Raw genomic sequence first — 26917 nt, 5'->3', positions numbered from 1 at the left:
GGTGTGGCGGGAGAGCCCCGGGGCCGCTCAGCCGTGTGGCCGCGGGGGAACCGGGGCCCAGTGACCTGCGCCGGGGCTGGCGGGGCAGAGGGGAAGTCTCTGCTCCCCGCGTTAATACAGGGATGAGGAAGAAGCGACGGTAATGTTAAGACACGTATGTCTTCATCAGGCCGTGTTGGGGTGTGAGGGTGGGTGCGCCGGTACGTGCGCTCCTGAGGGGCTGGCGCTGTGCTGAGAGAGCTGGTTTTCCTCATCTCGAGAGAGTAATTCATGCCTCAGGTTGCCACGGAAGGACTGAGGGGAGCACAGGGCTGAAAGCCTTTCCTCAGTGTGCTCCGCTGGCTGTGTCAGTCTGGGGGTACAACGTGAGGGGAAGCGGGTCTCTCCTGGTTCATGTGTAGTGTGAACACCCCCCATTGCCTGCACCTGCGGCAGACAGAAAGGTGCTGCTGGTGCTCCTCTTGGGAGCTGGAACTTAACTTTATTGCAGAAGTTCTTTGGTTCCTGCTTGCAGAGAGCCTTGTGTACGTGGAACCAGACAATGTTTGCAGCTGGAAGTGCCGGGGGAGTTGAGTTATGGGTGGTGGGCCTGTGAATGTGCTGCAGCTTGGCAGCTTGTTTCTGGAGCCTAAAATGGGATCTTAATGTTCTGGATGGGTTTTAGGTCAAGGTGACTGTTATGTGCTTAAGTCATACTGTATTAATTTAAGAACATCTACAGTCTTTGGTGTTTAATTTTGGAAAAGGGAGAAGGCTAAAAGGATCTGATTGCTTCCCTATTCTGCAGAATCTGACAGTTTTATTACTGGAAAACTTGATTGACCAGAGATAATGCTTCTGAAAAATACTGAGGCCTTCTTTTCTTACCTGTCCATAGAGAGGATGTATTATATGAATTGAGGTGGATTTTAAGGATAGGAGTGAGTTGCTGTGTGAGCAGCAGTGCCTCTGTTCCAGTAGTCTCTATCTCACAGTGGCTGGATAATTTAGATTGGAAAGCTCTTGCCATATGTCAGAATATATGGTGAAGGGCTTCTGAAATTAATCACCTTCCAGTTTTTCTATCCATTACTAAAAAAAAATACGGGTTTTTTTATGCTTCTGTTTTCTTCCTGCTTTCCTTTATTTAAAACCTGCATGTTCCTTTTATGTTATTGTCTGTGTTTGAAAGCTCACAAATGGAATGTGCTTCTTGCCACCTTGTACTCTGTACAGAAAGTTTGATTAAAGGCATTTGGCTTTTCACACTGTACTTAAATAGCAAACTTATATCAGAAGAGTATTCCCTGTTCTATTGCTGAGACAAACAGAAAAATTCAATGTGAAAGTTGCCCATGCTGTTTGGAGGATAGCTAATTGCACGTGTTTAACTATGACTACAGCACATAATTTCTCACCACAAATCAGTACGGATTGCAAGCAGGCCTTAGCACTTGAGTACAGTTAATACCAGTGTAACTTTTGAGACCAATGGATAAAAAGTTTGGTAAGGAAAAATCCCTTTACTACAAGGCAGTACCTTAGTGGGGTTTGAGGTATTGCAGGCTTATAGTGGCTCAGGGAGTAGCCAAATGAAGCCTGACCTAGCGTGTTATAATGGAAAGCCTGTGGTTTAGAACCTGAATTAGTGCTGGTACTATGCTAATGTCTCCTGAGACAACCCAGTCTAAGGACCTTGCAGTCAAAGGGGCTGATCCTACAGGCACTTGCCCATGCTGTCCTGTATTACCAGGTTATTCTGCTGAAATGAGTTTTTATAGGCAGGTAAATGATGCAATCAGTGTTTTAGTAAACCATATGTGAGTATTAGTTTTGTATAATAATTTGTTATGTTTATACTTGTATAGTTTTGGGGGGTTCAGAGAACTGTTCTTTTCGTAAAGCCTGTGTATTATGTAAAAGTACTCAAGCATTTGGTGTTGCAGAGGGAGACACTAGTGAGCAGATGAGCTTGAGGAGCTGGTAGCTATGGATTTATTGTGTGTTGTTTTTTCATAATTACTGGAGTTTTTTCATATTTGAAGGTACCCATGTAGTTTCTGAATGATTCATGTCATGGGACTTCCATTAATTTGCTTTATACTTTCTTGCATTTTGGAGGCAATTGATATTTTTAAGGCTTATGCTGTTGTCTTCTGTATCCATCTACTCACTCACCATAACTCCACCTTCAGTTTAAATCATTAGAGGGAGCAGAGATTTTACACGTTTAAGTTGTCCATTTTCATTAAACCAGTTAAAGAGGAGAAGTTCTAGTTAAAATCTCAGAAAAAGTGTGTGTTAGTGTGCGATCAACACTGAGCTGCCTTGGTTTCAGCAGCTAATCAGCCCGTGTGTGCTGACCTGTGAGTTAGAGCTGTAACACATCAGTTTTGTGTCCTGTCCAGCTGGCAGTTAGTAATCATGGGAAGAAGCTGGCAATTTGGGTAAGTGGGCAATTTGCAGGAGTGGGAGGGAATCAGAGGTGTTTGTTGTGAGGTGACGTAAGAACCTAAGGGCTGGGGAAGGAGGTGCTGGGTTACAGGCGGGGAAAGAAGGGAAGGAACAAACGTAGAAGTCTACAGAAGGAGCTAGATTTTTGGACATCTGTGTGAAAACATAATTTTGTGAGTAATAGAATTAATGAATTGTAAACATAAAGGGCAAGTTAACGTTTAAAAAAATCTGGGTTTTGAAGCAAATATTGTCTCTTACATATGAATTAAGAATTTCCATAGCTTACAGAATATGCTGGCACTGATTCTTGAATGTTGAGCTTTAACTATATGCGTAGTAACCTGGAAGTTAGAGAAGAGCTGTGGCTTTTGTGGGTCTGTATTGTAAAAACAAAGGTGGTACTTACAAACCAGAATGATTGTAAGTTTGAAAATATGGCAATGTTGTAAGGAGATTGCTCAGTGTGAGACAGTGTTTAGAGCTCAATAATTTAATCACAATTAATAAAATTGTGACCTGAGAAGGATCAAATATCAGGTAAAACCACTTTATATTAGCTTTTTATTCTGATGCAAGGGAAAGAAATGCACAGTCTTCCAAAAACTCCTGTCATGTAAGGAACCTTGGCAAAACTGAGCATGGCAGTGGTGTGGTCCAATTTTTAATCTGACTTGCTCTAGTGTAAATAAAGCTAGTGGAAGTTTTGCAATTAAGATAATACAAAACAGATAGTATGATCAGTTGCATTTAAGGCAATTTATACCATAAGACCACCTAAATGCCTTGGAAATGCCAGGTTCTGGATTGTTTAATTACTGATTGGGTAGAAAATGATTGCCAGGGTGTTTGACTTACCTTCTTGATATTACAGGTCAAACTGATTTCCCTTAGGAAATGTGATCTGTAATAATCTCTCTAAATTTAGTCTCTCCTTTTGTTGATGTTGTTCTTAAACTGAAGAGGAAATCTGCCCTGAAAAGTTTGCAGTCGGCTTTAATCAGTAAGATAAACTAACACACATTTACATATTTTTCCTAATAGAATATAAAATAAGTTTAGAATACTTGAAAACAAAACATAAGGCAAGGTGAAAGTCTGTGTTTATATAAACATCACAAAACTTTATGACCAGTGTTTCTTTTCTTATCAGGGTGCTGTTACCTAAAGTACAAGTATTAAAAGAGGATGAGGCCAGGGAAGAAATCCAAAGAAATCACTCTTCCTGGTAATTTTATGCTTTATAGCAACCAGCAATAAGAGTGTGAGCTAACATACACATAAACATGCATGGTATCACAGCCTGACTTTCTAAAGCTTGAGAAGGGTGATCTTTAGATTTTTGTGGTATTTCATGAAACTAACTCAGATAATGTAAGTTGTAGTCATTTGCATCAATTTCAAAAGTTTTGTCATTGCATGACCTTTGATAAGATTAAAAATTAGGGCTTTGGGCACACTTTTTTAACTACTGCAGTGTGGTGTCAATAACTACTCTTAATTTCCTTCCTGCAGCCGAGCAAAAGATGTAACAATGCCTGCGAAGCTTCCAGTGAATTTTTTCTCCACAAGATCTCCAGTGATTGATCTTTTTCGGGGACAATTAGACTATGCAGATCACCTTCGTCAGGATTCAGAAATTGTGCTGTATTTCTTCTATGCACCATGGTGTGGCCAGTCCATTGCAGCAAGAGAAGAAATAGAACATGTGGCCAGCAGATTGTCAGACCAGGTAACTCCAGAGAAGATGTAAATCTTAAACATGACCTAGTAGCTTTTTGATTTCCAAGCTGATGCCAATTTCTGTCATTCCATGGAAAGGAACCAATAGGATTTGTACGCTCAAATTTTAGGGTAACTCAGCCAGTTGCCTTAATTTTAATTTAATATACTGAGTATTAGAATAAATTGAGAAAATCTGCGATTCCTGCTCGTTTATCTGTTATTTCTGCTCCTGAATGGGAAATTCTACATGTTTCTTCTTGTAAAATGTTCTCTGATATATTCACTTGCCTTCAGACAGAAATTACAGGGAGTTTGCTTCCAGTTCCAGGAACCTTGGAGATACTAGTAATTGTGTAAGATTGCAGTCATAGTGTTGCTTTCTAGCAGTTGGCTACCTGTGAATGCATCACAGGTACAGCTATCCTAAACCTCTGCTTGTTGAGCTCCACTCTTCAGAAGAATCATAGGAATGATTACTAAGTTAGTACATTTGAAGGATTTAGATTAAGAAGCTTAAAAATGAGGAATAAAAGTGACCAAAGGGATTGTTGTTGCAAAATTACAACAAACAAACAAACAAAAATAATAAAAATCTTCTGTCACAGAATTTAGAGGAGTAGGTATGGTATACTGAGTTGGAAAGAAGCTGAAGATAGCAGGTGGAATGGATTGCAAAAAATACGTGTTAGATAAAGAAGGTCACAGTAATGTACTTTGTTAGCTGTGAATTTTTACCTGCTTTGCAGGTGCTGTTTGTGGCTGTAAATTGCTGGTGGAACCAAGGGAAATGCAGGAAGCAGAAGCATTTCTTTTATTTTCCTGTGATACACCTATACCATAGGAGGTAAGATTTCATACATACAATCTGGGGTTTTTATTGCTGTTTTGGGAAACAGAGATATTGTGTAAAATTCTGGAAATGTCATATTTATGTTTAGTACATAGTTATAGAGGAGACTCTGGGCAAAGCTCATCCTGAATGCCTACTTACATGTCAAGAAATGCTGTACATGTCAGTTAAATGACATGCTGCACAGTTGCTCATCCTTTAGGAAATTTTCTTTTGCCTGTGCATCTCCTGACAGTTCTGTCCCCAATGGAAGTAAAGGATTCAGAAATATATATTAATTTCAGCTTCCTGCTTGCTCTGTAGATTATATCAACTGGTCCCAATTTGTGACAGCAATGGACTGTGTACTTAAGGGCTATTGAAGTTAGTGGAATTTAAGTGCATATTTAAATGGCACTATGTACTCAAGACTTGATTATCAATTTGAACTTTACACTCACTTTTCTGTGCTCCAAATGTTGAGATACCATTGTATAAAACTTTATTGAATCTCACTTTTATTTTTTAGTATTTGTATGTATTACCTTTTTTTTTTTTTCCCCACTTTGTATTGAGCAGAAGGTAAGGAAACACACTTCCTAATGCTGGGTATGATAGAGCTGGATGGTGTGTAGTGTATCACTTTCATTTTACTTGTGTACTCTCGTCTTGACCTGCAGCTCTCTTCCATTTCAGAGGCTGATTTTGGTTTTGGGGGGAGATTTATGTATTGATGAGGAACAATCCTGAACTTGGATGGTACTGCTATAATTCAAACTGAAAGAAAAACACCCAACAATCCCACTTGGATGTACACTGTCTTAAACTTATTTAATCTTGAAATTACAACACTTTAAATGGACATACTTGGGTATTATCTATGATTTTAAACAGTTGCAACAAGATGAGATGTAAACTGTTGATACCCCAGAGGGCAGTGCAGCCCTCATGCCAGAGATACTGCAGCTGGAATCCTGCTGCTGGGCACGGGACATGAGCAGTGTGTGTTGCTGTTGAGACAGAGGTTTATAAAAAACAAGTGGGTAGTAGGTAGAAAAATCTAGTGGGCTCTAGAAGACCATTTCAAAGCATCTGAATATAGGTATCTCAGTGTGAGTTTGATGTTTTTCAGAGTGTCTGGATATATAAACTACATTAAAAAAATGCATCACATAATTCTTCAGTGGGAATGGACTAATTCACCATGCTTTTTGTGTTTAATTTCATTTTGAACTGTGATGCTTTGTCCAACCTAATCATAATAAACCAGATGCAGGGTTTCAGATTGAAGGAGAAGGTCTGGAAATGGTAGCCACAAGGCCTGGCCCACCTTCTGTTTCAGCAGTACTGACTGTGTTGTGAGCTGTTTTATCAGATGGCTGGGGGAGGCTCACTGAACCTGTTTATCAGCAGCGTGACTGGATTTTTCCCCACTGTATTGAGTGCTTCTTGTAAAAGCAAATGTAAAAATAATGCACCTTTTCAGATTGATACTGTTTGAATTTTCTAAAGATTTAAAAAATACAGATATAAAAAAGTTGCTATTTTCACTTGATTTTTTAAGTCACACCTATTTACTCCAGTCAAACCAGAAATATATATGGTCATATAATTCATGCCTGCTTTTTGCTGACTTCTTTAATGAGACTCAGAAGTGATCTCCATCCCTTCATCTCCAGCAGCACACTGTACCTACGACCCACAGACACTGCATTAGAGCCAGTGCAATTTCCGCTCTGTACTGCAAGTCTGGTAGCACAGATCCTCTCAGTTACAGAAACCACTGTTAATTAATACAGCAATTCCCTAGAGGCTGAGCATGCTGTCTGTGTAGCTCCTATCTCTGCCACCCTGAGGAGGGACTCTCTCTATTGTTATTTTAAGTCTTAATGTTCTATTATTTTTTTTGGTACTAGTTTTGGACCAATTGAATACAAAGGCCCTATGAGTGCTGTTTATATTGAAAAGTTTGTTCGCCGGGTGATGACACCACTACTCTACATCTCGTCTCGATCAAAATTACTAGATTTCCTCTCAAATTATGAGGTACTTGTCTCTCTTCTATAGATTTACCACTGTGATTCAGAAAGAGTTTGACTTGTTTCACAATTAAAATTGATCCAAAGTACTAGTTTATTTCCAGAGTCCTGAAATCAGTGCCCTATAAATTTCTTAAAATCATAAAAATATGAAATGACAAATCCATAATGTTTGTTCCCTGTATAGTGACTCTTAAGATTTAGTGGTGGTCTTATTTTCAGGACTTTAGTACATAGAGACAACAATCAAAGTTGTTACCTCACCAAAAAGTTACATATGCCCAAGAAGAAGGGGGAAATCCTTTTGCAAAAATCCTGCAATCTAGATGGGAAAGCATTTGAAAAATATCTAATAATTGCTTTAATTTTTAAAGGAGTATTAAACCTCTCTAAGAAATTAAGTCTGTTAAGTAAAAACAAATGTAAAACCAGTTGAAATAATGGCTCCTAACCACTTTATATGCTGTAACTTCATTATTTTAATCCACTGATACATTGTGCTTCACTAATTTTAGGTCTATTCTGTTCAGAGGTACCAAGATTGTTAGGAATACTAGTGGATTAATAACTTTCAATTAGACAAAATGCTCTTACAACAGAACCATTTATAATCCCTTTATAACTGTTCATTTCTGTAGTGCACAAGGGAGAAATACTATCATCTTGCTAACCACCAGGCTATTGGAGCAGAATGGAAAACCTGACCAACAGATTGTTGCTGCAGTAGCAGCCAGAACATGCGAGGGGCTTCCCGGTGTTTCCAGTGAAGCAGAATTCCTCTTCGAGTTAGCACATGTTTTTTTATACTGCTTAGGAACTGAACAAGTATTTTTATGTTCAAACTTTCCCTCTTCCTGTGTTTTGAATTCTGAGGCTCCAAATGCCCAATCTCTGCATATGGTCATTATTTGTTCTTTTTCTGAAATGTACTAAGAATAGAGTCTAATCTGTCACATTGTCCTGCAGTCATTGAAGGCTCAAGTTGTTTCCAAAATTGTGGCACTAGGTACTCGGTGTCTTGCCTCCATAAAGTGAAGCAAGAGGAGGAAAGGGGGTACAAAAAGAAGAGCCAACTTGTGCAGTAAGGTCCATTCACAGGATAGGGCATTGGCTAGTACTAGTCCAGGTGAGGAAAGGCAAATGCTGAGTGATCATAGCCTGAGATACACAGAGAAGACCTAAGGAATAGAGAATTGTATAGAAAGATGAATAGAGAGGGAAACCTAGTCAGGCACAGAGGAAAAGTTAATTTTAAACCAGAAATAAATGTGTTGATTCATCTTTTAAAACAGAAATGTAAGTATTTTCTAATCCTTTCTGTGCAAGTTGAAGAACTTTACACCTTTTGTACAAGAAGATACAATCCAGGAGGTGACTCCTGTGTTTAAATGAAAGAGTCTGAGTAGAGTAGGTTACAGGAAGTGCATGCATTGCACAAACCAATTGCTACCTTGAGAGCCTTGGCTAGTGTCTTCCTTTGACTTTTGATCTTTTATATATTAAAAATGTTCATTTTTAGCAGAAGGGAGAAAAGACTGTAAAGGATTGGTAACTGAGCATTTTGACCACTGTGTGCTGCTTGATCAGGTTTCTTTGATATCTTAATCGGAAAGCTAATTAATTTGAAACTCGGAATTCTTCCTGAAAAATTTGTCATTATCAGCACATAATTTTCAGTGCTGTGTCCTGCTAGGGCATGGGTTCTGCAAAATTATGAGTATTTACTTTCGCCTTGAAAATTTCAGTTGAAAAGAACCTTTGTGGCTGTGCCCATTCAGTTCCTCGGCTGTTTCATTTTGCCTTGGTATTAAGGTCTTGCATGTTAAGGAAGCAGTAGGTGGCAGAGCAGCTGCCTGTCACTCACTTTTGGTTCTCGTCCTTCTGTTTCTCTGTCCGAAGATAGCACTGTCTGTGACCTGGAGCTATTAGTAGATGAGTAGACTTGCAGGGCATCATGTCACACTGAAGTCTGGCTCAGCGGGTGTTTTCACACTTAAAAGCACTACTGCACCCTTGTTTCAAGGGCATTTTGGTTTTGCCTGTTGGCTTACTGATAGCCAGGACTTCAAGCCTGTAGTTGTCCTTTTCCATCTAATCTGTGAAGCTTTTGGTGCTTTAATGTTCTGAAGTTCCAGACAGCAGCTTTTGACAGAAAAAGCATCTAGCAAGAAAAGCAGGAGCTCTGCCCACACTCAGTTCTGACTACCAAAATCATTGAACATGTTGACATGCCAGAACTAACAAGTACTGTAAAGGTATTGAGATAAACATTGAAAGCATTTTTCTAAGTTGAGCCACACCACGAGATACTGAAATCTAGCAGTATTTTGTCTTGTAGTAAAATATTAATTAGCATGTTTTTATTTCTAAGAAATACTGATGAACATAACCCAGGTAAATGTGTTGTTGAGCAGGTTGTGTTAGTTACATGGTGGTTTGTCTGTTCCACAACCGAGTGGTGACAATTGTGAAATGCGGTGTAGCTCTCACAAGAGGGCGCTCGCACCCATGAAAAAAATTCCATCTGAAGCCCCAAAAGTTGATTTTCTGATACTTGTTTAAGTTTTTTTGTGGTTGTGGAATGATACTGGTACAACACTGGAACTGGGTAAGAATTAGTATTTAATTTTTGAGAGCAAGGGAAAAAACTGCGTTTGGAAAGCAGTTAAAAACTTGGAATGTATAGGAAGTTCTAAGTTACATCAGGAGAAAGATCTGCAGCTCCTACCATGACTCCAGGTACCTGTAAGTACCTATGGCCAGATTTCTTTTGTTTTCTTAACTGCAGAGATGTAGCAGTTTAATTTTAATCCAAACCGGTATGTCTCATTCTTGATCTGACTAACCTAGCAACTAGGAACGGCCTTATCCTTCTGAGGCACAGAGGAAGAAAACATACAGCCTCTCTAGTTAGACAAAAAGTTTCATTCACTTAAGAAAAGTAAACGTGCCCAAGGAGCTCATAATTTTCTGGCTTTGGGAGAGGTGAGTGAGGAGTTAATCTCTGGGTGGTAGGTGGTGTGTGTCTTGATGTCATGTCAGCTTTTTTCTGTCACATGCCAATATTTTGTCTTTCCACTTTACATAGCAGCAAGTCATATCTTGTTCAATTGATCATTCCAACTGCCTGCCTGTCTGAAGATAGTTAACTGTAACTCCACACAGATGGTTGGCTGGAAGCAGCTGATCATCAGTAACAGCTTGTATGTAGATGCCCACATAAACTGGATGCAGGTGGCTGTTGCTACACCGGTTATTGATTGTTTGGAGGTTCTTACATGCAGGGAAGTGGGAGTCTCTGCCATCAATCTCCTCTTGCCATACTTGTGTTCAAAACTAGGAATCTCTTTATTTTTACCTCTGTAAGACTTGAATCTCAGTTGTATGGAGCAAGATTCCTTGTGGGTTGCCAGCACTTGGAAGTGTTCAGTTTTGTTAAAATGAGCAGAGGAGTTGGTAGTAGGAAGCGAATCTCTTCATTCTGACAGGAGAACAGGAAAACTTGCATGTTACTTGAGAAGAAATACAGCATTTTTGACACTTTCAGCGCATGTATAATTGCAGCCTGTAACAGGAAGGAAATTTTAACTATTCTGGAATTATCATTTAAAGGACATTAATTAACCAGATTATTCATTAGACATATAGCATTAGCATATATTTACCCCTACATTTTTTTTTTGTATTGTAAAAAAACTTTCCAAAAATGTCTCATGGAAACATTCTTCAAAACCTGGAAGTCTCAAGCTGCTGTTAGTGTACAGCAGAACCTGCAGTCGGTATCAGAACATCATCTTTTTTAGTAACTTTATAAATATTCCTAGATCTGATTTCTGACTTCTTGTCACATTTTACTGCCACTTTTGACTCTTGCTTCATTTCCTATTTGGTTCCGTAAGTTCACTTTGTACAGTAATGGTATTCACAAATGGTCCTAGAAAATGTGAAACTAAAATTTTTATCATCTGTCTTTTTGTTTTGGTTCACTTGAGTATGTTGTGTTTTTTGTAAGGGATTGTTTTGGAACTAGGAGAAAAAGTTGAACACTAATTACTAACCTTTTTATTGTTCATAAAAGAAGTATGAGTGGTATTCTTTTGCTATATTTTTCACTTTTATTTATATTTTTCTTAGTGAAATTTCTGCAATAGCAATAGTCAGGAAGTGCTTGTATCTCATACTCTGTAAGGAATCTTTATGAACAAGGGTCCTTGTATTAACATTCACAAAAGATAATTCCTGCCTAAAAAGAGCAGGTCATTAGTTGGAATGGGCAATGTTGTGATTGGTGAACATCCTGACATCACTGATTCATACTGAATTAGTTCATCATACTGAATCAGTTCATATGGCAGGTTTGAATAACTTGAGTTCATATCAATAATGACAGTAACAGGTAAAATACATGTACATGATTAAAAATACATTAAAATGTTATATGTAAAACTTAACAAAAAAATATGGCAGCCTCCAGAATACTAAATGAAGTTACTTATGTGGGAATACGTTTGCCACACAAATTATTTATCAGTGAGTCTGGAATCTTTTGTTCCATAGCAATCCCTAGAATGCTCTTGCTTTCTGTATCAGATGCTCTTTCTGTATGTACTGGTGGGATTGGGAAACAAATAACATAAACCACCCAAATTCCATCACTTACTCTGTCCTAAAGGCTTGTTAAGCCAATCTGAGGGATGCATTAGAAACTAATTAATAATAATTTTTAGTGGATTATATTTTGCAGAATTTACAACCAAAACTTACTTTAAATATTGGAACAAGAGAAGTCAGCTTCTCCCAGATGCTTTTCTAGAATTTAATGTGAATCCATTCAGGCTTCATACCTGGCAAAGTCAATGGGCCCTTTTACAGATGAGTCTTTTAAGTTTTCACTTTTCTATTTGGCAATTTGAAGAACTCTATGGACATACAGGTGAAATATGGGGCTCTGTCATTATTTTTTTGCTTCTGGTCTCTCATGGATTTTGCAGGATCTACTGAAAGAATTTACCATAACTGATAGCTTAATGATGGGATGCTAAGTTGGCATAGCAGTTTGAGTATTCACACACAAAATGTGTGAATTTATGTGTAGTTACTAAATATGTGCAACATAGTGAACAATTAAAGTGCTACTTTTTAAGTTGTATATACTATGAAAAAATGACATTTGCCATTCCAGTTCTAAAAAAAGTCATCGTGATGCTTATGGTTCTTATGGTCTTGCTGGAACTGACTCATGAAATAGTTGCCAAGCAAATATTAATTTGTTTTAGTAATAGCTAACGTAGGAAATGTGTGGTTTGAAGCTTGTGTATCTACAGCCATAAAAGCCCTTTCTCATACATAGCTTTTGAATGACAACTTTAAAACTTATTTCCATTCAGTCATTAAATATTAAAGTTTTCTTGCAGTGTAAATTGACTGTTCTTCAGTAAACATTTTAAATCTTTTGTGTTTTACTGTAGGCAATTGCCGTGCCCCATATATATATACTTGAAAATAGCTCAGTGAACTCTTAATTTTTATTATTTCAGCCTGGAGTTCTGGGATACTTTGAGTTCAATGCTTCACCTCAACCACCTGGTTATTTAACGTTCTTCACTTCAGCATTACATTCATTAAAGAAAGGTAAAAGCTTCATTTTCATTACTTAAGGTATCTGTGAATGAGTTATGGGCTTCAGTGTTTTTTTCCAATATTTAGTAGCTTGGGAATTAATCCCTTTTTGGTGTTTCTTGATGTCATTTTAATTATGTGAGTGTCTGCAAGCTGAATCCAAGAGTGTGTAATGTTCAAAATGTCTGGTTTAGAGGCATTAGGATGAGCTTGGTTTTGTCAGTACTTGGTAATGGAATTCAAGAAAGGGCTTTCCTGAATGGAGTTACTGAGCTGGTACCAGGCAGCATTAAGAGACTGACTTTCTGCCCCTGATATTTTCCATTAATAATCTAAAATGCAAAACCTCTTGTGTTTAAATATGCAAACCTTAAATATGCAATACTTTTTGGGGAGGGTCAGAAATTCTGGATAGAACTTTAATAAAGATTAGTACATTTTTTTAATATTTCTCCCTGACAACAAATGGAGGAAATGGATACCATCATTCTGATTTTTACTGAGTTGCTATACAATAGAACCTGTTCTCCTACAATTTGATTTCCCCATTGGTATGTTGGGATAGTTCTTTGCGATGTAAAGATGAGGAGCATTCTATCCTTGTGTGTACAGATTTATAAATATAGAAATATTAGAATACACATTTAAGTAATACATATTTACTGTAAATGTACCTCATCTAAACAGTTACTGTTCATACCTTTTCCTTTTAAGTGTTTTTCATCTTGGCTTTTGAGATGCCACAACACATAGCAAGGTGCATCTGTGATACCAGATTCTATAGTTAGTAAGCAAATCAAGGAATGGGACAATTCAGGTTAACATTTCCTGTACATTGACACAGAAGAGGAGCACATTTGCCTGCTTTTGTCATGTCTTCTGTCTCACTTAATCACCAGTATTGGCAGTTCCTATTCAGTAGGATTTCTGTGCCTTTGTGCCGCTGTGTTCTGTATTTTGGTTTGAAGGTATTTTTTCTAAGGCTTTCAGGGGAGAATTTTGGTGTGTATAATTGTATTTAAGAACTGAACATTTGTCCTTTCAGATTACCTTGGAACAATTCGCTTTGGAGTGATCACAGATAAACGTGTTGCAGAGGAGATCTCATTGGTGCAGTCAGGCAGTGTCTATTTGCACAGACATGTCAACACATCTCTTGTGAGTATTGTGTTTGACTCTGAGGCAGGACATGGAGCTTGAAGCTCTGTAGTAGTAGACAATGAGTAAGTGTTTCATGGATCTTTAGGATAACAGGAGGCACTTCCCTGGTAGAGTACTTTTTGCCTGAAAGATTGTGTGTGTTCCTTTGATCTGAGGAGCGTTTGGGAAGATTACCTAAAGAGAAAGGGTGTATGAATTGCTGAATAGTTTCATTAAATTTAGAAAGATAATTTCAGGCACTAGAGTAACAAAGCATGCTATATTTGAGAACTACATTCATTACTAAATCAAGTGAGGACAAATAGTTATTTTTTTCCCCTTCAAGATCTATCCAAATGACATCATGAACTATACTGCTGAGAACATTTGCAAGTGGGCTCTGGAAAATCGAGAGATGCTCATACGCTGGCTGAGACCACATGGTGGAAAAAGCCTTCTTCTAAACAATGAGCTGAAGAAAGGACCAGCACTCCTCATATTTATACCTTACAATCCTTTAGCCAAAATTCATCCTCTTTTAGATGAAGTAAGTGAAATAATTATTTTTTTACTTCAAGAGCAAGAACCTGATTCTTTCCTTGACTCCATTCTTTCTCTGTGAGTTCTGTGTGAGAGATGCAGATGTTTTTCTCTTCCAGCTGAGAGACAGCTCAAATGAAAGGGCAGGGATGTATTACTGAGTATTGCAGGAGTTGTGTTTTGTTCACCCCATTCTATTCTTCTCCTCTGTCTTCCCAGAGGTGATGATGCAAGGAAGAGTGGACCTTTTAATAAACCAGACAGTGTTGTTAGAAATACAGCCATTGACAAGCTACCCAGAAATAACAGGGTTTTTATATACTGTGCATTTCTTAGTCACCTGCCAGTTATATCTTCCTCTGCCATGATTTCCATTTTTGAACTGCTTAGAACAGTAATTTTTGTAGCTGTGTGGTTAAGGAGAAAGGGGAACTAATTTGGCTGAAAAACTTTTTTTCCCCTGGGGTATTTTTCAGCTGGAACCCTTTGTCTCGTTTAGTATCACAGTGGTGGTCACATAGCACTAAGGACAGTGTGGAACAAGAAACAAGCATCTGTGGAAGCTGAAAAGCAGGGCTAAGTTTTGGTAGGAATGCTGGCTTATATACATGGATTGTGTGGTTTCCACAGGGAGGCATAATTAATATTGCACTGTCCAAAGCAGTGAGGAAAAAAATGAAAATAACTTACAGTACAGTATTTAGCCAAACTAGAAATAGACACAGGAAAAGCTACACTGCTGCTAGATAGAATGGGGGAAATCTTTGTGGAAAGACTGAGATGAGCTGTGATTATTCTGATATGTAGCTCCTAGAAAGGGAATTCTCCCTATGGCCCATACACATGCCTTTTTTGCTGCTTGTTTCCCCTTGGCTATGAAACCAAAATGGTGATACAGCCCAGGAAGGTGTGCACTGAGAGGCAGGCTTTTTTCTTTTTTCCCTTTCTCCTTTCTTCTCCCAGTAAGTCATGTGTTACTATATGCATAGTACACCTGCAGTGTTACAACTCTATGGCCATGGCTGGGAGAATAACAACATGGCTGCAACACTGTTAGGGATTGCTAGAAAGTCTGTGCACCACCTATACCAGGAAAAAATCTCAATTCCCTTTTAATGTGAGATTGCTTTTATTTATTTTTGCCTTGTATTGAAAAATAAGGGAAATTCAGGAACTTGTTCTGATTGAGGATTCATGCAGTGGGATTTAACCTTAAAATGTAGTGTTATTGCCCTGTGAATATGATGCAAAGAGGACCCTGAGATCAGTGTAGTGGACTGAAAAAAATTTTAACTGGCTTCTTGTTCTTCTGTACATTAAATTCTTACATACTGAAATATCTGAAAATGTAACTTTGTTACAAACTCAGAGCTTTCTATTATTTTTGTAAGAACAAAGGAGAGTTTCATGTTTCTGAAATTTCATCTCCAATTGTGTATATGTTAAAGCTGCAACAGGTAACTGCATCTGAGTGAAGTATGTACAGTTAATTTTGCTTTTTTCTCTTTTTCTTTTTTTTTTCCTTGTAGATTACCAAAGTGGCCTTGGAATACCACAACTGTAATAAATGCCAGGCAGCTGAGCCAGATCTTCAACACTTGGGAGACACTGATTCACCAGCTTTTGATTCCTCTGTACCAGATGCACATACAAAATTACCAGAAGCATTTTCAATAACCAAGTACCCATGCTGTAACACTGTGGTGCTTCCCCAGTGGCATTCAATATCTAGAACTCACAATGTCTGTGAGCTTTGCATTAATCAGACACTTGGTGTCAAACCAAATAAAGTCCATGTGCCACACTGTAACTTTTTAGAGATAGAAGCAGCTTTGGACTCTTTCTACCTCCAGGAACGTACCTTTTTTCAAGTTCTATCAAATACCATAGAATGCAGCAATTTCTTAAGTTTCTATAGTCCCTTTAGCTACTACACTGCATGTTGCAGGACAGTAAACAGGCATTTTTTAGGATTCATCAGTTCTGAGAAGACCATCTTTCAGACCCCCGGAGTAGCATTTTCTTCCCATGGGAAGAAAGATAACACCCAACATTCTATTCCTCACATTGAGGATAGGAATTGTTTTATTCCTGACCTTCATATTAGTGGCACTAACATTACTGGTCTGAGCTGCAGGACCAACAAAACCTTGAATCTCTATTTACTGGATTCAAATCTGTTTTGGATATACGCAGAGAGACTTGGAGCATCAAGATCTACTCATCTTAAGGAATTTGCTGCAATTGTTGACCTGAAGGAAGAAGTGCACTATGTCCTGGATCAGAACCAGTCGCTTGTTGGATCTACCCTTGGTATGGTAGTCATTATACAAATGCTTGAAATAAGAAAATTAGGTTTGCAAGTTAGCTTATGAATGGAAAGAAAACTCAATGCCATTTTGAATAGTGAGATGATAGTCATCATTGTGAATCATAATTTATAAATCTTATTTATTTAGTAGTTAACCAAGCAATAGAATTGTGTTCCAGATGAAGTAAGAACTAAGTTTCTTATATCAAAAGTAATTTGCTTTAGAAGTGGACCTCAAAGTGTGTGCTTCTTGACTGCCCGATGCATTGAAGGACTTTGTAAATTCTAAACTAACTTGCTTCTTAAAAAAAAAAAATACTATGCATCTAATCATTTGATATTACAGAGCACATTTGTATATTAATGGTGGTCATGTTTCCTCAGCTATTCTGTGTACTAAAATACCTGAGAATTTCATGAGATCATGCCCACTTAGCAGCAGAAGCTAGCCTTTCATTTTGCCCTCTGAAACCAACTTGCAAATTGTTTTGTCCAATTCAGCTAATGAAAAAAAAAAAGAAAAAGAACACCACCAAAAAAGCAACCAACCCAATGACTGGAGTTCTGATGTGTTTGCAAGTTATTGAATAAGACACAAGCCTAACCACATGCATTTACTTATGGTAAAGATGTGCACCTTCAGAAAATGCATGAGATTTTAATGTTAGCAGTGTAAGTAAACATGAAAGTAAATTCAGGTCAATTCAATATTAAATTGTTCAAGGTGTATCAATATCATTCTTCTAGCATTAATTACACTTCCATTTTGCCATACATCTCTGAGTACAAAAGTATGCACAACATAAAAAAATTAGCCACATTCTTATTAAAATCCCATCCAGCCCTGTGTCCTGTCTCCATCCCAACCCCCCAGAAAAACACTTTGGAAAAACAAGTAAAACCCTAGTGACCATAAAAGGATACTTAGGAAAAATTAAGATCGGAGTGAGGAGATAGAGATTTCCTTCCCCTTTCTGCTCCCAGTACATTCTGTCTCATAGTTTTTTTCCAAGTCACAGGATTTCCTGAGCATGATGTGGGTTTCTCTGCTGAAAGCACTCACTAAATTTCTATTTCAAGTAATTTGAACTTTGGAAAATTTTTGCTTCTGTGTATTTTTTCAAGTAATCACTGTGTTTTATGTTGGGTTTTTATGGGTTTTTAAATTATTTTTTTACTTCCTTAAGCCTCTTAGTTGTTCATATTTTAAAATAAACCAGATTTTTCTTTAATATAGTTAACAGATTTACGTTTTTACTGATGTTTCTAAAAATTCAGATCTGTCTTTCAGTTGGCTCCCTCCTTTATTATGCATAGATACTGTGAATCTGGAGATCTAGAAAGAAAAACACTGTTTTGGTCTGGTATGAGAATTTAGTGAAATGCTGAATAGTGAATATAAAATTAAATATACTGTTGTTTGCATTGCAGAAATAAATCTATTTTCTATGTATGTACAAAAGTGCCAGTTTTAATTTATATCTAGCTTTTGGACTGGAAATACCAGCACAAGATGTTTATATTTGATCAAATAATTATTTTTGTGTGTTTGATATTATATTTTTTGTCTTGATTATTGAATATCCTTATTTTATAAGGCATAGAATAATATTTCTCCATCTAAATGGAAATAAAGGTTACAGTCTGTATCTTGCAGCAATTTGGAGAATATGGTCCAGGCTCAGAGTAGTGTAGCTGAAGGTAGTTGAGGTCTTGGAGCTTGTTTTCAGTTTTTATCACTGGCCACCTACTTTTTAAATAGCTTAAAACTAAGGAGAAAGTTAAATTAAAAGGAAGGTGGTCACTGGTAAAAAGAAGGTGGCTGGTGATATGGGCATGGGATTAGCACAGTCTTTAAAGGTCTAAAGCAAAAGAAGAATTAGAGTGAAAGTAATTAAAAAAATAAATAATAAATGCAAATACACATGGAATGAAGTGGAACCTTCAAGATAAGCACAAAATACTCCAACGTAGAAAGTGAAAAATAGTGAGAAGATACTATTTGTGACTTGCCAGGTGTGTGCGTACATCAGGAGGGAAGAGAATTATTGTAGTACATTGAATAGAAGTAGAAACAAGATGAGAGAGCAGTGTGGCAAGAGAAAACTGTAATGAGCAAAACAAAAAACGGAAATTTTATCTTGCTTTCATGTCAGTGGTGGGTACTTGAGTTAACACCAAAATGTCAAACATTAATGACATGAAACCAGGTTTGAATTTGTATTTTCTCTGTTAATTTCTTCTAGACTACTAAGTAAAAACTGCTAAAATGACATATTTGTGAAACTGAAATAACTTTGTTATGTATCAATTTCATTTCAGAGAACTTCATAAAAAATTTCAGTATTCTCTACAGTCCCTTGAAAAGGCATCTTGTTGATGACCCTTCCATCCATTTTCATGAGCATCGTGTAATCACTGAAGTGACTACTAATACCTTTCATGATACTGTGGTTTTGAGTGAGAAGGTACATACACATTCTTACTGCAAAAGTTTCTTGCAAATCATTCCTCTGACGACTTTTTTTTTTTTTTTTTTGGTTGGGCGTCTTGTTCCTTTTACATTGCTGTATTTGGCTTATTTGTAACACAAAATGTGTTATCTTCTCATAATTCTAAAGTTTTTTTTTTTAAAAAGGCAATTTGGAATAGTGGATTGGATTAAATAAATCTTCAAAAGATCATCTGCTATTAAAAGAATCAAAAAGTCTGTGCAACTAATAGCCTGACAGGTTTCTGCCACAGTTGAAGGTTTGTTGGCTTTCTGAGCTTTGTGTTGTGGTTTTTTTTGTTTGGTTTGGGTTTTTTTTCTTCTTTTTGTGGAGGAGGTGTCATTTTTTTCCTGTGTTTCAATACAGATTTTAATTTTTTTAAAAAATAAAAAATTCTGCTACTTGAATTGTCCCTTTCTTCTTCTATAGCAGGACAACGTGGTAAATACATAAGATTTTTTGAGGTAACATTGAAGAATATTCTGATTTCTGTGTTTCATACCTCTAAGGAGATAAATATACCACTGTTTTTTCTATGTTACACTTTTAAAAGAAGCAAACTTTCTTTAAAGAAAGTTAAAAATTACTGCAAAGTAATTTTTTAGTAAAAAAAAAACGGTTTTAAAACTAAGGTATTATTTGGAAGCACATAATGAAAAACCCCCAGCTCTCACGTAAGATGTCATCCTGAAAATAGTTAAATTAATTTCTTAAAAATGTGATATTAAGGATTTTTACCAGTGCCTTTAAGGTCTGCACTGGATTTGTGCACCTGCAGTAATTGGTTTCCAGCAGCCCTAACTCCTGCCTTGCCTAGTTAGAGACAAAAAGCAGAAGTCCAGATGTCATCTTTCCCCCTGCCCCATATGAAGTATTCAGTCACTGTTAGATACACAGGAATTTAAGAATGCAAAACAATCTTGGAAGTGTAGTAAAGTTTGGTTCATTTTCACTTAGAGTGAGTAATCCTAAACTAAATACATAATCCTCTTAATTTTGTCTGTTTCTTTATGGAGAGCTTTTGTGTGCTAACTCAAGAGACTGAGGGCAGTAGTAAATAGCTTATAATAAAGTTTATTAACATTAGGATATACTTTCACATTTTAAGGGTTCTGAATGTTGTGAAGACTAGTCATCTTTTACTGGAGATGAACTACAATAGATAATCAAACGCTTCTCCATTTCATTTTCCAGAATGTCTTGCTGCTCTATTATGCACAGTGGTGTGGATTCTGTGCTTCTCTTAATCACATCTTTATTCAACTTGCTCGTCTTTTGCCTCCAGATAATTTCACTGTGGCAAGGTAAAAATTATTATAATTTCATCTCTCTAGAATAATATCAGTTCATTTGGGTCATCAGCCTAGAAATAATTACTTTATTTCTCTCTCCAGTCTTGCAGCAGTAGTTGTGAATGTCATCTGTGTCATTTCTGTTGGAACACATGACTTTGATTTCCTGGGTATAAATTTGGTGGTTTTCAATCTCACTGAGGTAGTTATGCAAATGATCAAAATGATTAAAAAGTGTGTTTTTTTTAAAACAGTGCCATTCACCTTGAAGCTTCCTAATTTTAGAAAGTGAATCAATAAGCAGCAGAAAGTAATTTTTACCCTTCTCTGATAATTGATAATTACATCCTGTAGGACTGTATTGAAGAACTTGTTTGAGTTAGGCAAAGTATGTATTATTGTGGGGTAACCCTGGTGGGCAGTTAAGCCTCACACAGCTGCTCTCTCACTCTCCCCCTTTGTCCCCCTGTGAGGGCAGTGGGAAACAGAGAAGGCCTGGATGCTGGGGAAGTGCATTTCTGCAATAACCAAAGCATTCCTGTGTTAGCTACACTATTTTCATCACTAATACAAAACATAGCACTATAGAAGCTACTGTGAAGAAAATCAACTCTATCCCAGCAAAAAACAGTTCATATGCATATTTTAATATATATATGGATATGTTCAATGTATATTTATGTATTTTATCTAAGTTAAAATATATTTGTGTGTGTATGTGACATGTTTTTGTTTGGTATTTCCAGAGTTTTTAATGTTTCAGTACAACCCAAACATTCACGTTCATGAATTTGGTAATTCATCAGTACTTAGCACATCTGCTCTCACTACATCCTTGTTTCATTCTAACTGAATTTACTCCAGGAGGCAGCATGAGATGCACAGGAAAAAAAAAAAAGGGGCAATTAAAAATCTGGAGTTATCACCTGTTTATAGTTGCAGTTTTATTCCCACAGATACAATGCTACTCCCAAATCTACATCCATACTCTTTCCTGACTTTGAAGTTCTCTAATTTGTTCTATTATTTTTATTGCAGTATTGCTGATGTGATTGTCTTTGGGTTTTTTCCATACTAATTTTTTTTGTTTAATAAGAATGTTACTTGTAATAGAAGAAAAAACCTGAAAATGCAGAGGAAACGCATAACAAGCAATTGAACAGCTGTTCCTTTCACAAAGTATTGTGGTGCTTTCTACATATAGCTTTAGAAAAAATTGTGCCTTTAAAGATGTGGTTTTCCTTGGAAGAAGCAAAGTAATTTAGTCCCAAAACTACTTGAGGGGAAGATATTCATAGAGTTGTAGTTGAGGAACAAATTAATGAATAGAAAAACTTTGTCTTGGCACTGAAAAGGTTAGTCAGGTTTGTGTGTTTCAGAGAGGGAAGGAGTGTACCCGATGATGTGCAGATAATGATTGTGCAATTTAATTGCTGAGTGAGAGCAGTTGCAATACTTTTCTAGAAGAAAAAAAACTCACAGACATTTGTTAAACTGAGATTCATAATCTTGAATATTGGTAATTAGTTCTGCTGACTCACATGCACAACGTATTTTTGAAATAACACATTTAGACTTACTTCCACAGATACTTGTATTTCCTTCTTCCCAGTCCCTAAAATGGTGTTTTACAAGAAAATACAGATTGTTCATCTGCCTGTTCTCTTCATCAGTGTGTCTTTTCTCAACAGAATTGACATCACTCGCAATGACCTTCCATGGGAATTTATGACAGACCGTCTCCCAACTATTTTATTTTTTCCTCATCAGAGGTAGTGTAATTTTTTCTTCTGTGGGTTTTTACCTTTCATTTTACTAATTTTTTATAATAATTACGTGGGTACATGTGTTAGTAGAGAAGAAAGCCAAACAGTAATTATTAATTTCTATATATGCATTCTTACTCTATATATATTCTGATTTTAAAATTGGCAAAACAAAAAGCAAAACAACAATATGCCCAAGAGACATGGATAGCTGATGATATACAGACAGTGAATGTTCTCTCCAAAGGTCATTATTTAATTGTTTGTAAGTCTTTATTTATGAATAGCTGTATAAGTAACCTTATTCTTTGGTTAATTATTCTTATTATTTGGTTGCATTTAAAATTCCTGTTTTGGCATGATCCAAATAAATTAATGAGTGACTAGAGGAGAGGGGAATGGAGGAGGAGCATAGATGGTGGTGCAATGTAGATCTAGAGCAACTTGTATCTGGTAGCCTCTAATTGACTGACCTGAGTGAGATCTAAAAGATATTATAATGAATTCTTGCAATAAAATGCAGGTATTTGCCTGATATGTCTTTAATGGACAAAAATTTAAAATAAGCACAAATGGAGAGTAAGTAAGCTTAATATTTTTTAAAAGCAAAAACTTAATCCTGACATTACAGAGGAAGAGGAGACAGATTGTTAGGTTGTTTTTAAAATAAAAAAACTGCCTTCAAAAAGTAGAGAATCTGAGTAGTAAAGGAGGGCCTTATGCATCCTTTGGAAGTATAACCATGGACTTAATCTGTGAAGGAGAAATGCAGCAGCAGCTGCAGATTTTTGGCATTTGAGAAGCCTTGTGTTGTTTCTTTAAAAGAAAACAAATGAAGCTTCAGTAGCAGTTTAACACCTACAGAGAAAGATATCCAAAGGACATTAGCAGTAAAACAAGGTGTTCATGCTGTTGAAGTGAAACTATATACAGCAAGCAAGACCTCAGAAAAAGAGCCAAGGAATTAGAGTGTAGAATAGGGAAGTGTAGTTTCAAGTAGAGAACTAAGATTGAGAATAATTTTTGGGATAATGAAAGAGCTGAGCTGGAGAAAGGGAATTGATTCATGAATGGATGAACAAAAAAAAGCAAGGAAGGTGAGGTAGAGAAAAGCACAAAGAGTGGGCCAGTAATAAAAGGAACTGTGTGTTTCCTGTTTCTTTTGGTAGATTACCATTTTGCTTGGTCTCTTATATATAAAGCAGCTCTAGACTGTTTTTGGAGTAACAGGCTTAATAGTCTTACTAAGATTGGTTTTGTAATGTTCCAGCTGGTTTCATAAAGATACTTTATCTCTAGTTGTTGTTTTGTTTCCTGATTTTCCTGTACAGTGTGTTTTACATTTTGCTGCATCTAGGTAATCAAGATTAAGTTTTCATAGTATTTGTATTATCAGCACTACTAGAGTAGCCATATATTAATTTCGGATAGAAGGCGTATCTCATTAAGACTTTCTGTGCAGCTTCTTACACATTTGCCTTATGAGACAATTAACTCTTTTTAAATAACCTTTTAGCTTTTCTGATACATTTATCCTGTGTCCTTTTTCTGACCTGTGTAATTAACCCATGTCTGACTGTATGCTGCGTAACAGTAATCTGGTTACAAGTTTGGCAACCAAAGGGAAGTAAACTAAGCTGCTGACTGGTGAAGGCTAAAGATGTTACCAAGTGATAAACTAGTAGTTGGAAGTATAAGTAGCTCTACTGCAATAGTCAGGAGGCAGCAAACTCATGTTATACTGGGACACACTGAGTGAAAGGTTGAAGACTTTACTGGTCTAAGATCAAGAATTAGTTCCTGTTGAGTCCTCAGGGGACAGTTTAGCCTCCTATGTTTTGTGATGGAAGTATGCAGCCAGTCCAGAGAGGGCAATAATTTTAACATTTGACATAGCTGGAGGTTGTAGGTGTCTTTCAGTGGTTAGTCTTGAGGAATAAATTTGGTGCTTGTTGGTCTTCATATAGCTTGGACTTTTCTGTCAGGTTAAAAGTAACCGTTTATGCAGTTGCAGAAAGCAATGGGCCTACCTCTTCATCTGCTGGGCTTAGCACTCACAGCCATATCATGAGCTTCAGGGTAAAAGAAAAAAAAATTAAAAACCTAACTTGTTTGGTTTGCTTCCTTGATCACCTCAGTGGCATAATGACAAAGAGGAACTTGACAGCAAAAGGTTCTTGCTTCTGACTGAAGTGAATGCTTCCTGTTTAAAAACAGTTTCTCTGCTCCTTGCAGTCCCCTTCTGATGTTAGAGCACATTAAGCTTCATCTTCCAGGATAACATGGGCTCAGAATAATGTTTCCCATCAGATAGCTTTATACATCTGCACGTAATTTCTAATGAAGTACATAGAATTAGTGCTCTCCTTCATTGTATCAAATGTTCCCATTAGTGCACCCTGACCACACCTCCCAAACAGGGATGCTACCTTATGTCCTTCAGGCTCATAACCAAGATACTTTAAGAAACTTTTTTCCTGAAATCTGTCAGAAAATTTTTCTCTCAGAGAAATGCCAAGCCAGTGCAGAGATGCTTACAGCACCCAGACAGGAATACAGTTAAAGCATTCATTAAAGAGAAGTACTATGTGCTCTGTCTTCATTACATGAGTTCAGGTTTCCTTTAGTCGCTTTACTAACAATTATTGATTAAAAAACCCAAAGTTACCAAGTTAGGAGTTGAACAGCAGATGCTTAGATAAAATTGTTTATTTATCTGAATGTTCTAATATTAATTTGCTATGTCTTTCTAGGAAGGAACAAAGTGTGAAGTTCCCTGAAGACTTTTCAGTTAACCTTCCTAATCTCCTTAAATTTATTTTGCATCACTCAAGTCTCTCTTCATCAGAGTCTTGTACCAAAGAATGCCTACATAAAGAAAGAGTTCTACAGCAAGGACACATCTCCCACTTAGAGAGAGAAATTCAGAAGTTAAGGTCAGAAATCAGTGCCCTTCATCAGGCCCATGACCAGCTTGAAGCACAGCTTTTTGAAGCTAGAAGAGAGGAACACAGACTACAGCAGCAAAAACACACACTGGAAAAGCAGCACAAGACTCTGCAGCTCCACAGTGAGCAGTTACAGGCCACATACGAGCAGAAGAACCAGGAATTATTAGAAATGGCTGAAAAGCTTCAAGAATTAGCTGATGCATCAGAAAACCTCCTAAAAGAAAATACTTTACTGAGAATCCTGGTGGCATCAAGGGAAGGAAAGCTACAGAGCAAAGATGAAATGAAAAGCTCCCTTCAGTCAGAGCAAACACTTTCTGAAGATAACGATGCATCAGTTTCAACAGCTACTGCCACATCAGAGGAAAAAAGGATTGATAATACTGATACCACAGAGCACAGTAGTGGCAACAGGACAGAATGATTGCTTACACAAAGTCAAATGATACAGTATTGGATAGATATTTATGCAAATTTTATTGAAATTCATTGTAAATAAAGACATCTTCCCCCACATGATCTAAAAAAAATCAAATGGGATATTTTTGTATACTTGAACAACTTGTGATACCCATGTCTAATGAGACGAGGAGAATGAAAAACACTTTCTGCACTTTATTATTGCACTAACTTGCAAACACCTATCCATATAAATTCAAGATGCTGATTTTTAGGGGCAGCAGTATGAAGCATCTCTGACTAAGGACCAGTTCTTTTTTACTGGCTCTCTTACAGATGGAGAAATCAGACCTTTGATTTATACTTTTCCATTATTTCTGAAGTTTGCCCCTTAGACTGTGTTCTCTTTGCTGCATTAAAATAGAGATACTTCATCTGTGCAATCAGTAAACTTGAAGGAACAAATTCATCTTGCTACAACTATTCTGTTCTAGAACTTCAGCACTTTGTATCACTTTTGTATACCAGTTATCAGGCTGTCTTGAAACCTGTAAGAGCCATGTGTGAACTGTTCTCTGCTGAAAACTAAAGAAAGTCTTACTGAATTATTCCTTTTCTCCTTTATTTGCAAAAGGTCTAGAACACAGCAATTTTAAGTGTATGGATTTTTAAAAAAAACGTGTGCCAGATGAAGAACAGCCCTTTATCAGCTGTACTCTGTATTGTACTCAAGAGGCAACAGCAGGAGGTTTTTTGCTACTGACAGCATTAATTACTTATTCCATATGTATAGGTACAAGAAGCAAGTCTAATGCTTCCTATAGAGCTGAAGAACTTCACTATTTGTAACCTATCTTAGCGAGCAGATTTACAGTAGCTTTTTTCTCGTAAGCAATTAAGTGCTTAAAAGTTTCAGTAGGCAAAGGAAGCTGTATTAAGTCATATGAAATAGGTCAGTGGCCTGAAAGCATGTGTGCCTGCCCCAAGTTTTAGAATATGTAAGCTGCCAATGGTGCTTCAGTGTTTCTTCTCCCCCTTCTGCCTCCTCTCCCCACCCCCCAAGTCTTTAAAGTCCAGAACTTCCCCTTTAACACCTTTTTACAGTTCCTTATTTGCTAGCTAAAAACTAAAAACAAGCTGACCAGCAATCTCCCTTTTCCATATCAACATTTGATTTTGTAGGAAAGACTGAAACTCATCTTGTGGTAGCACAGTTAAACCAAGAGTTATCTACAAGATACGATTAACTGAATTCTACAGTTGAGTATAGACTAAAATGCTTTTTTACAACAGGCTGTTAACATATACCCTAACTTACATACACAAACAGGGGTTCTAGGAAAAATTCATACTAGTTGCACTTATGCCAGTTTTGGTAAGT

General features: G+C 37.0%; 1 protein-coding gene across 1 annotated transcript in view; it reads left to right on the top strand.

Moving 5' to 3' along the window:
• Nucleotides 1-25660, top strand: part of TXNDC11 (thioredoxin domain containing 11) — a 26673-nt gene extending 1013 nt beyond the window's left edge. Inside the window, exons 2-12 of the mRNA XM_010003204.1 lie at nt 3949-4165; nt 4905-5002; nt 6904-7033; nt 12564-12657; nt 13691-13803; nt 14132-14332; nt 15855-16638; nt 18959-19104; nt 20323-20432; nt 22112-22192; nt 24940-25660. Coding sequence (XP_010001506.1) covers nt 3968-4165; nt 4905-5002; nt 6904-7033; nt 12564-12657; nt 13691-13803; nt 14132-14332; nt 15855-16638; nt 18959-19104; nt 20323-20432; nt 22112-22192; nt 24940-25561 — 2577 coding nt within the window. The 5' untranslated portion in view covers nt 3949-3967 and the 3' untranslated portion in view covers nt 25562-25660. The remainder of the gene's footprint in view (nt 1-3948; nt 4166-4904; nt 5003-6903; nt 7034-12563; nt 12658-13690; nt 13804-14131; nt 14333-15854; nt 16639-18958; nt 19105-20322; nt 20433-22111; nt 22193-24939) is intronic.
• The last annotated feature ends 1257 nt before the right edge of the window (nt 25661-26917 follow it).

The sequence above is a fragment of the Chaetura pelagica genome, unplaced genomic scaffold (assembly GCF_000747805.2).
Source record: "Chaetura pelagica isolate M959 unplaced genomic scaffold, ChaPel_1.0 scaffold138, whole genome shotgun sequence".
Taxonomy (NCBI): Eukaryota; Metazoa; Chordata; class Aves; order Apodiformes; family Apodidae; genus Chaetura; species Chaetura pelagica.
This window is presented reverse-complemented; position numbering and strand designations above follow the sequence as displayed.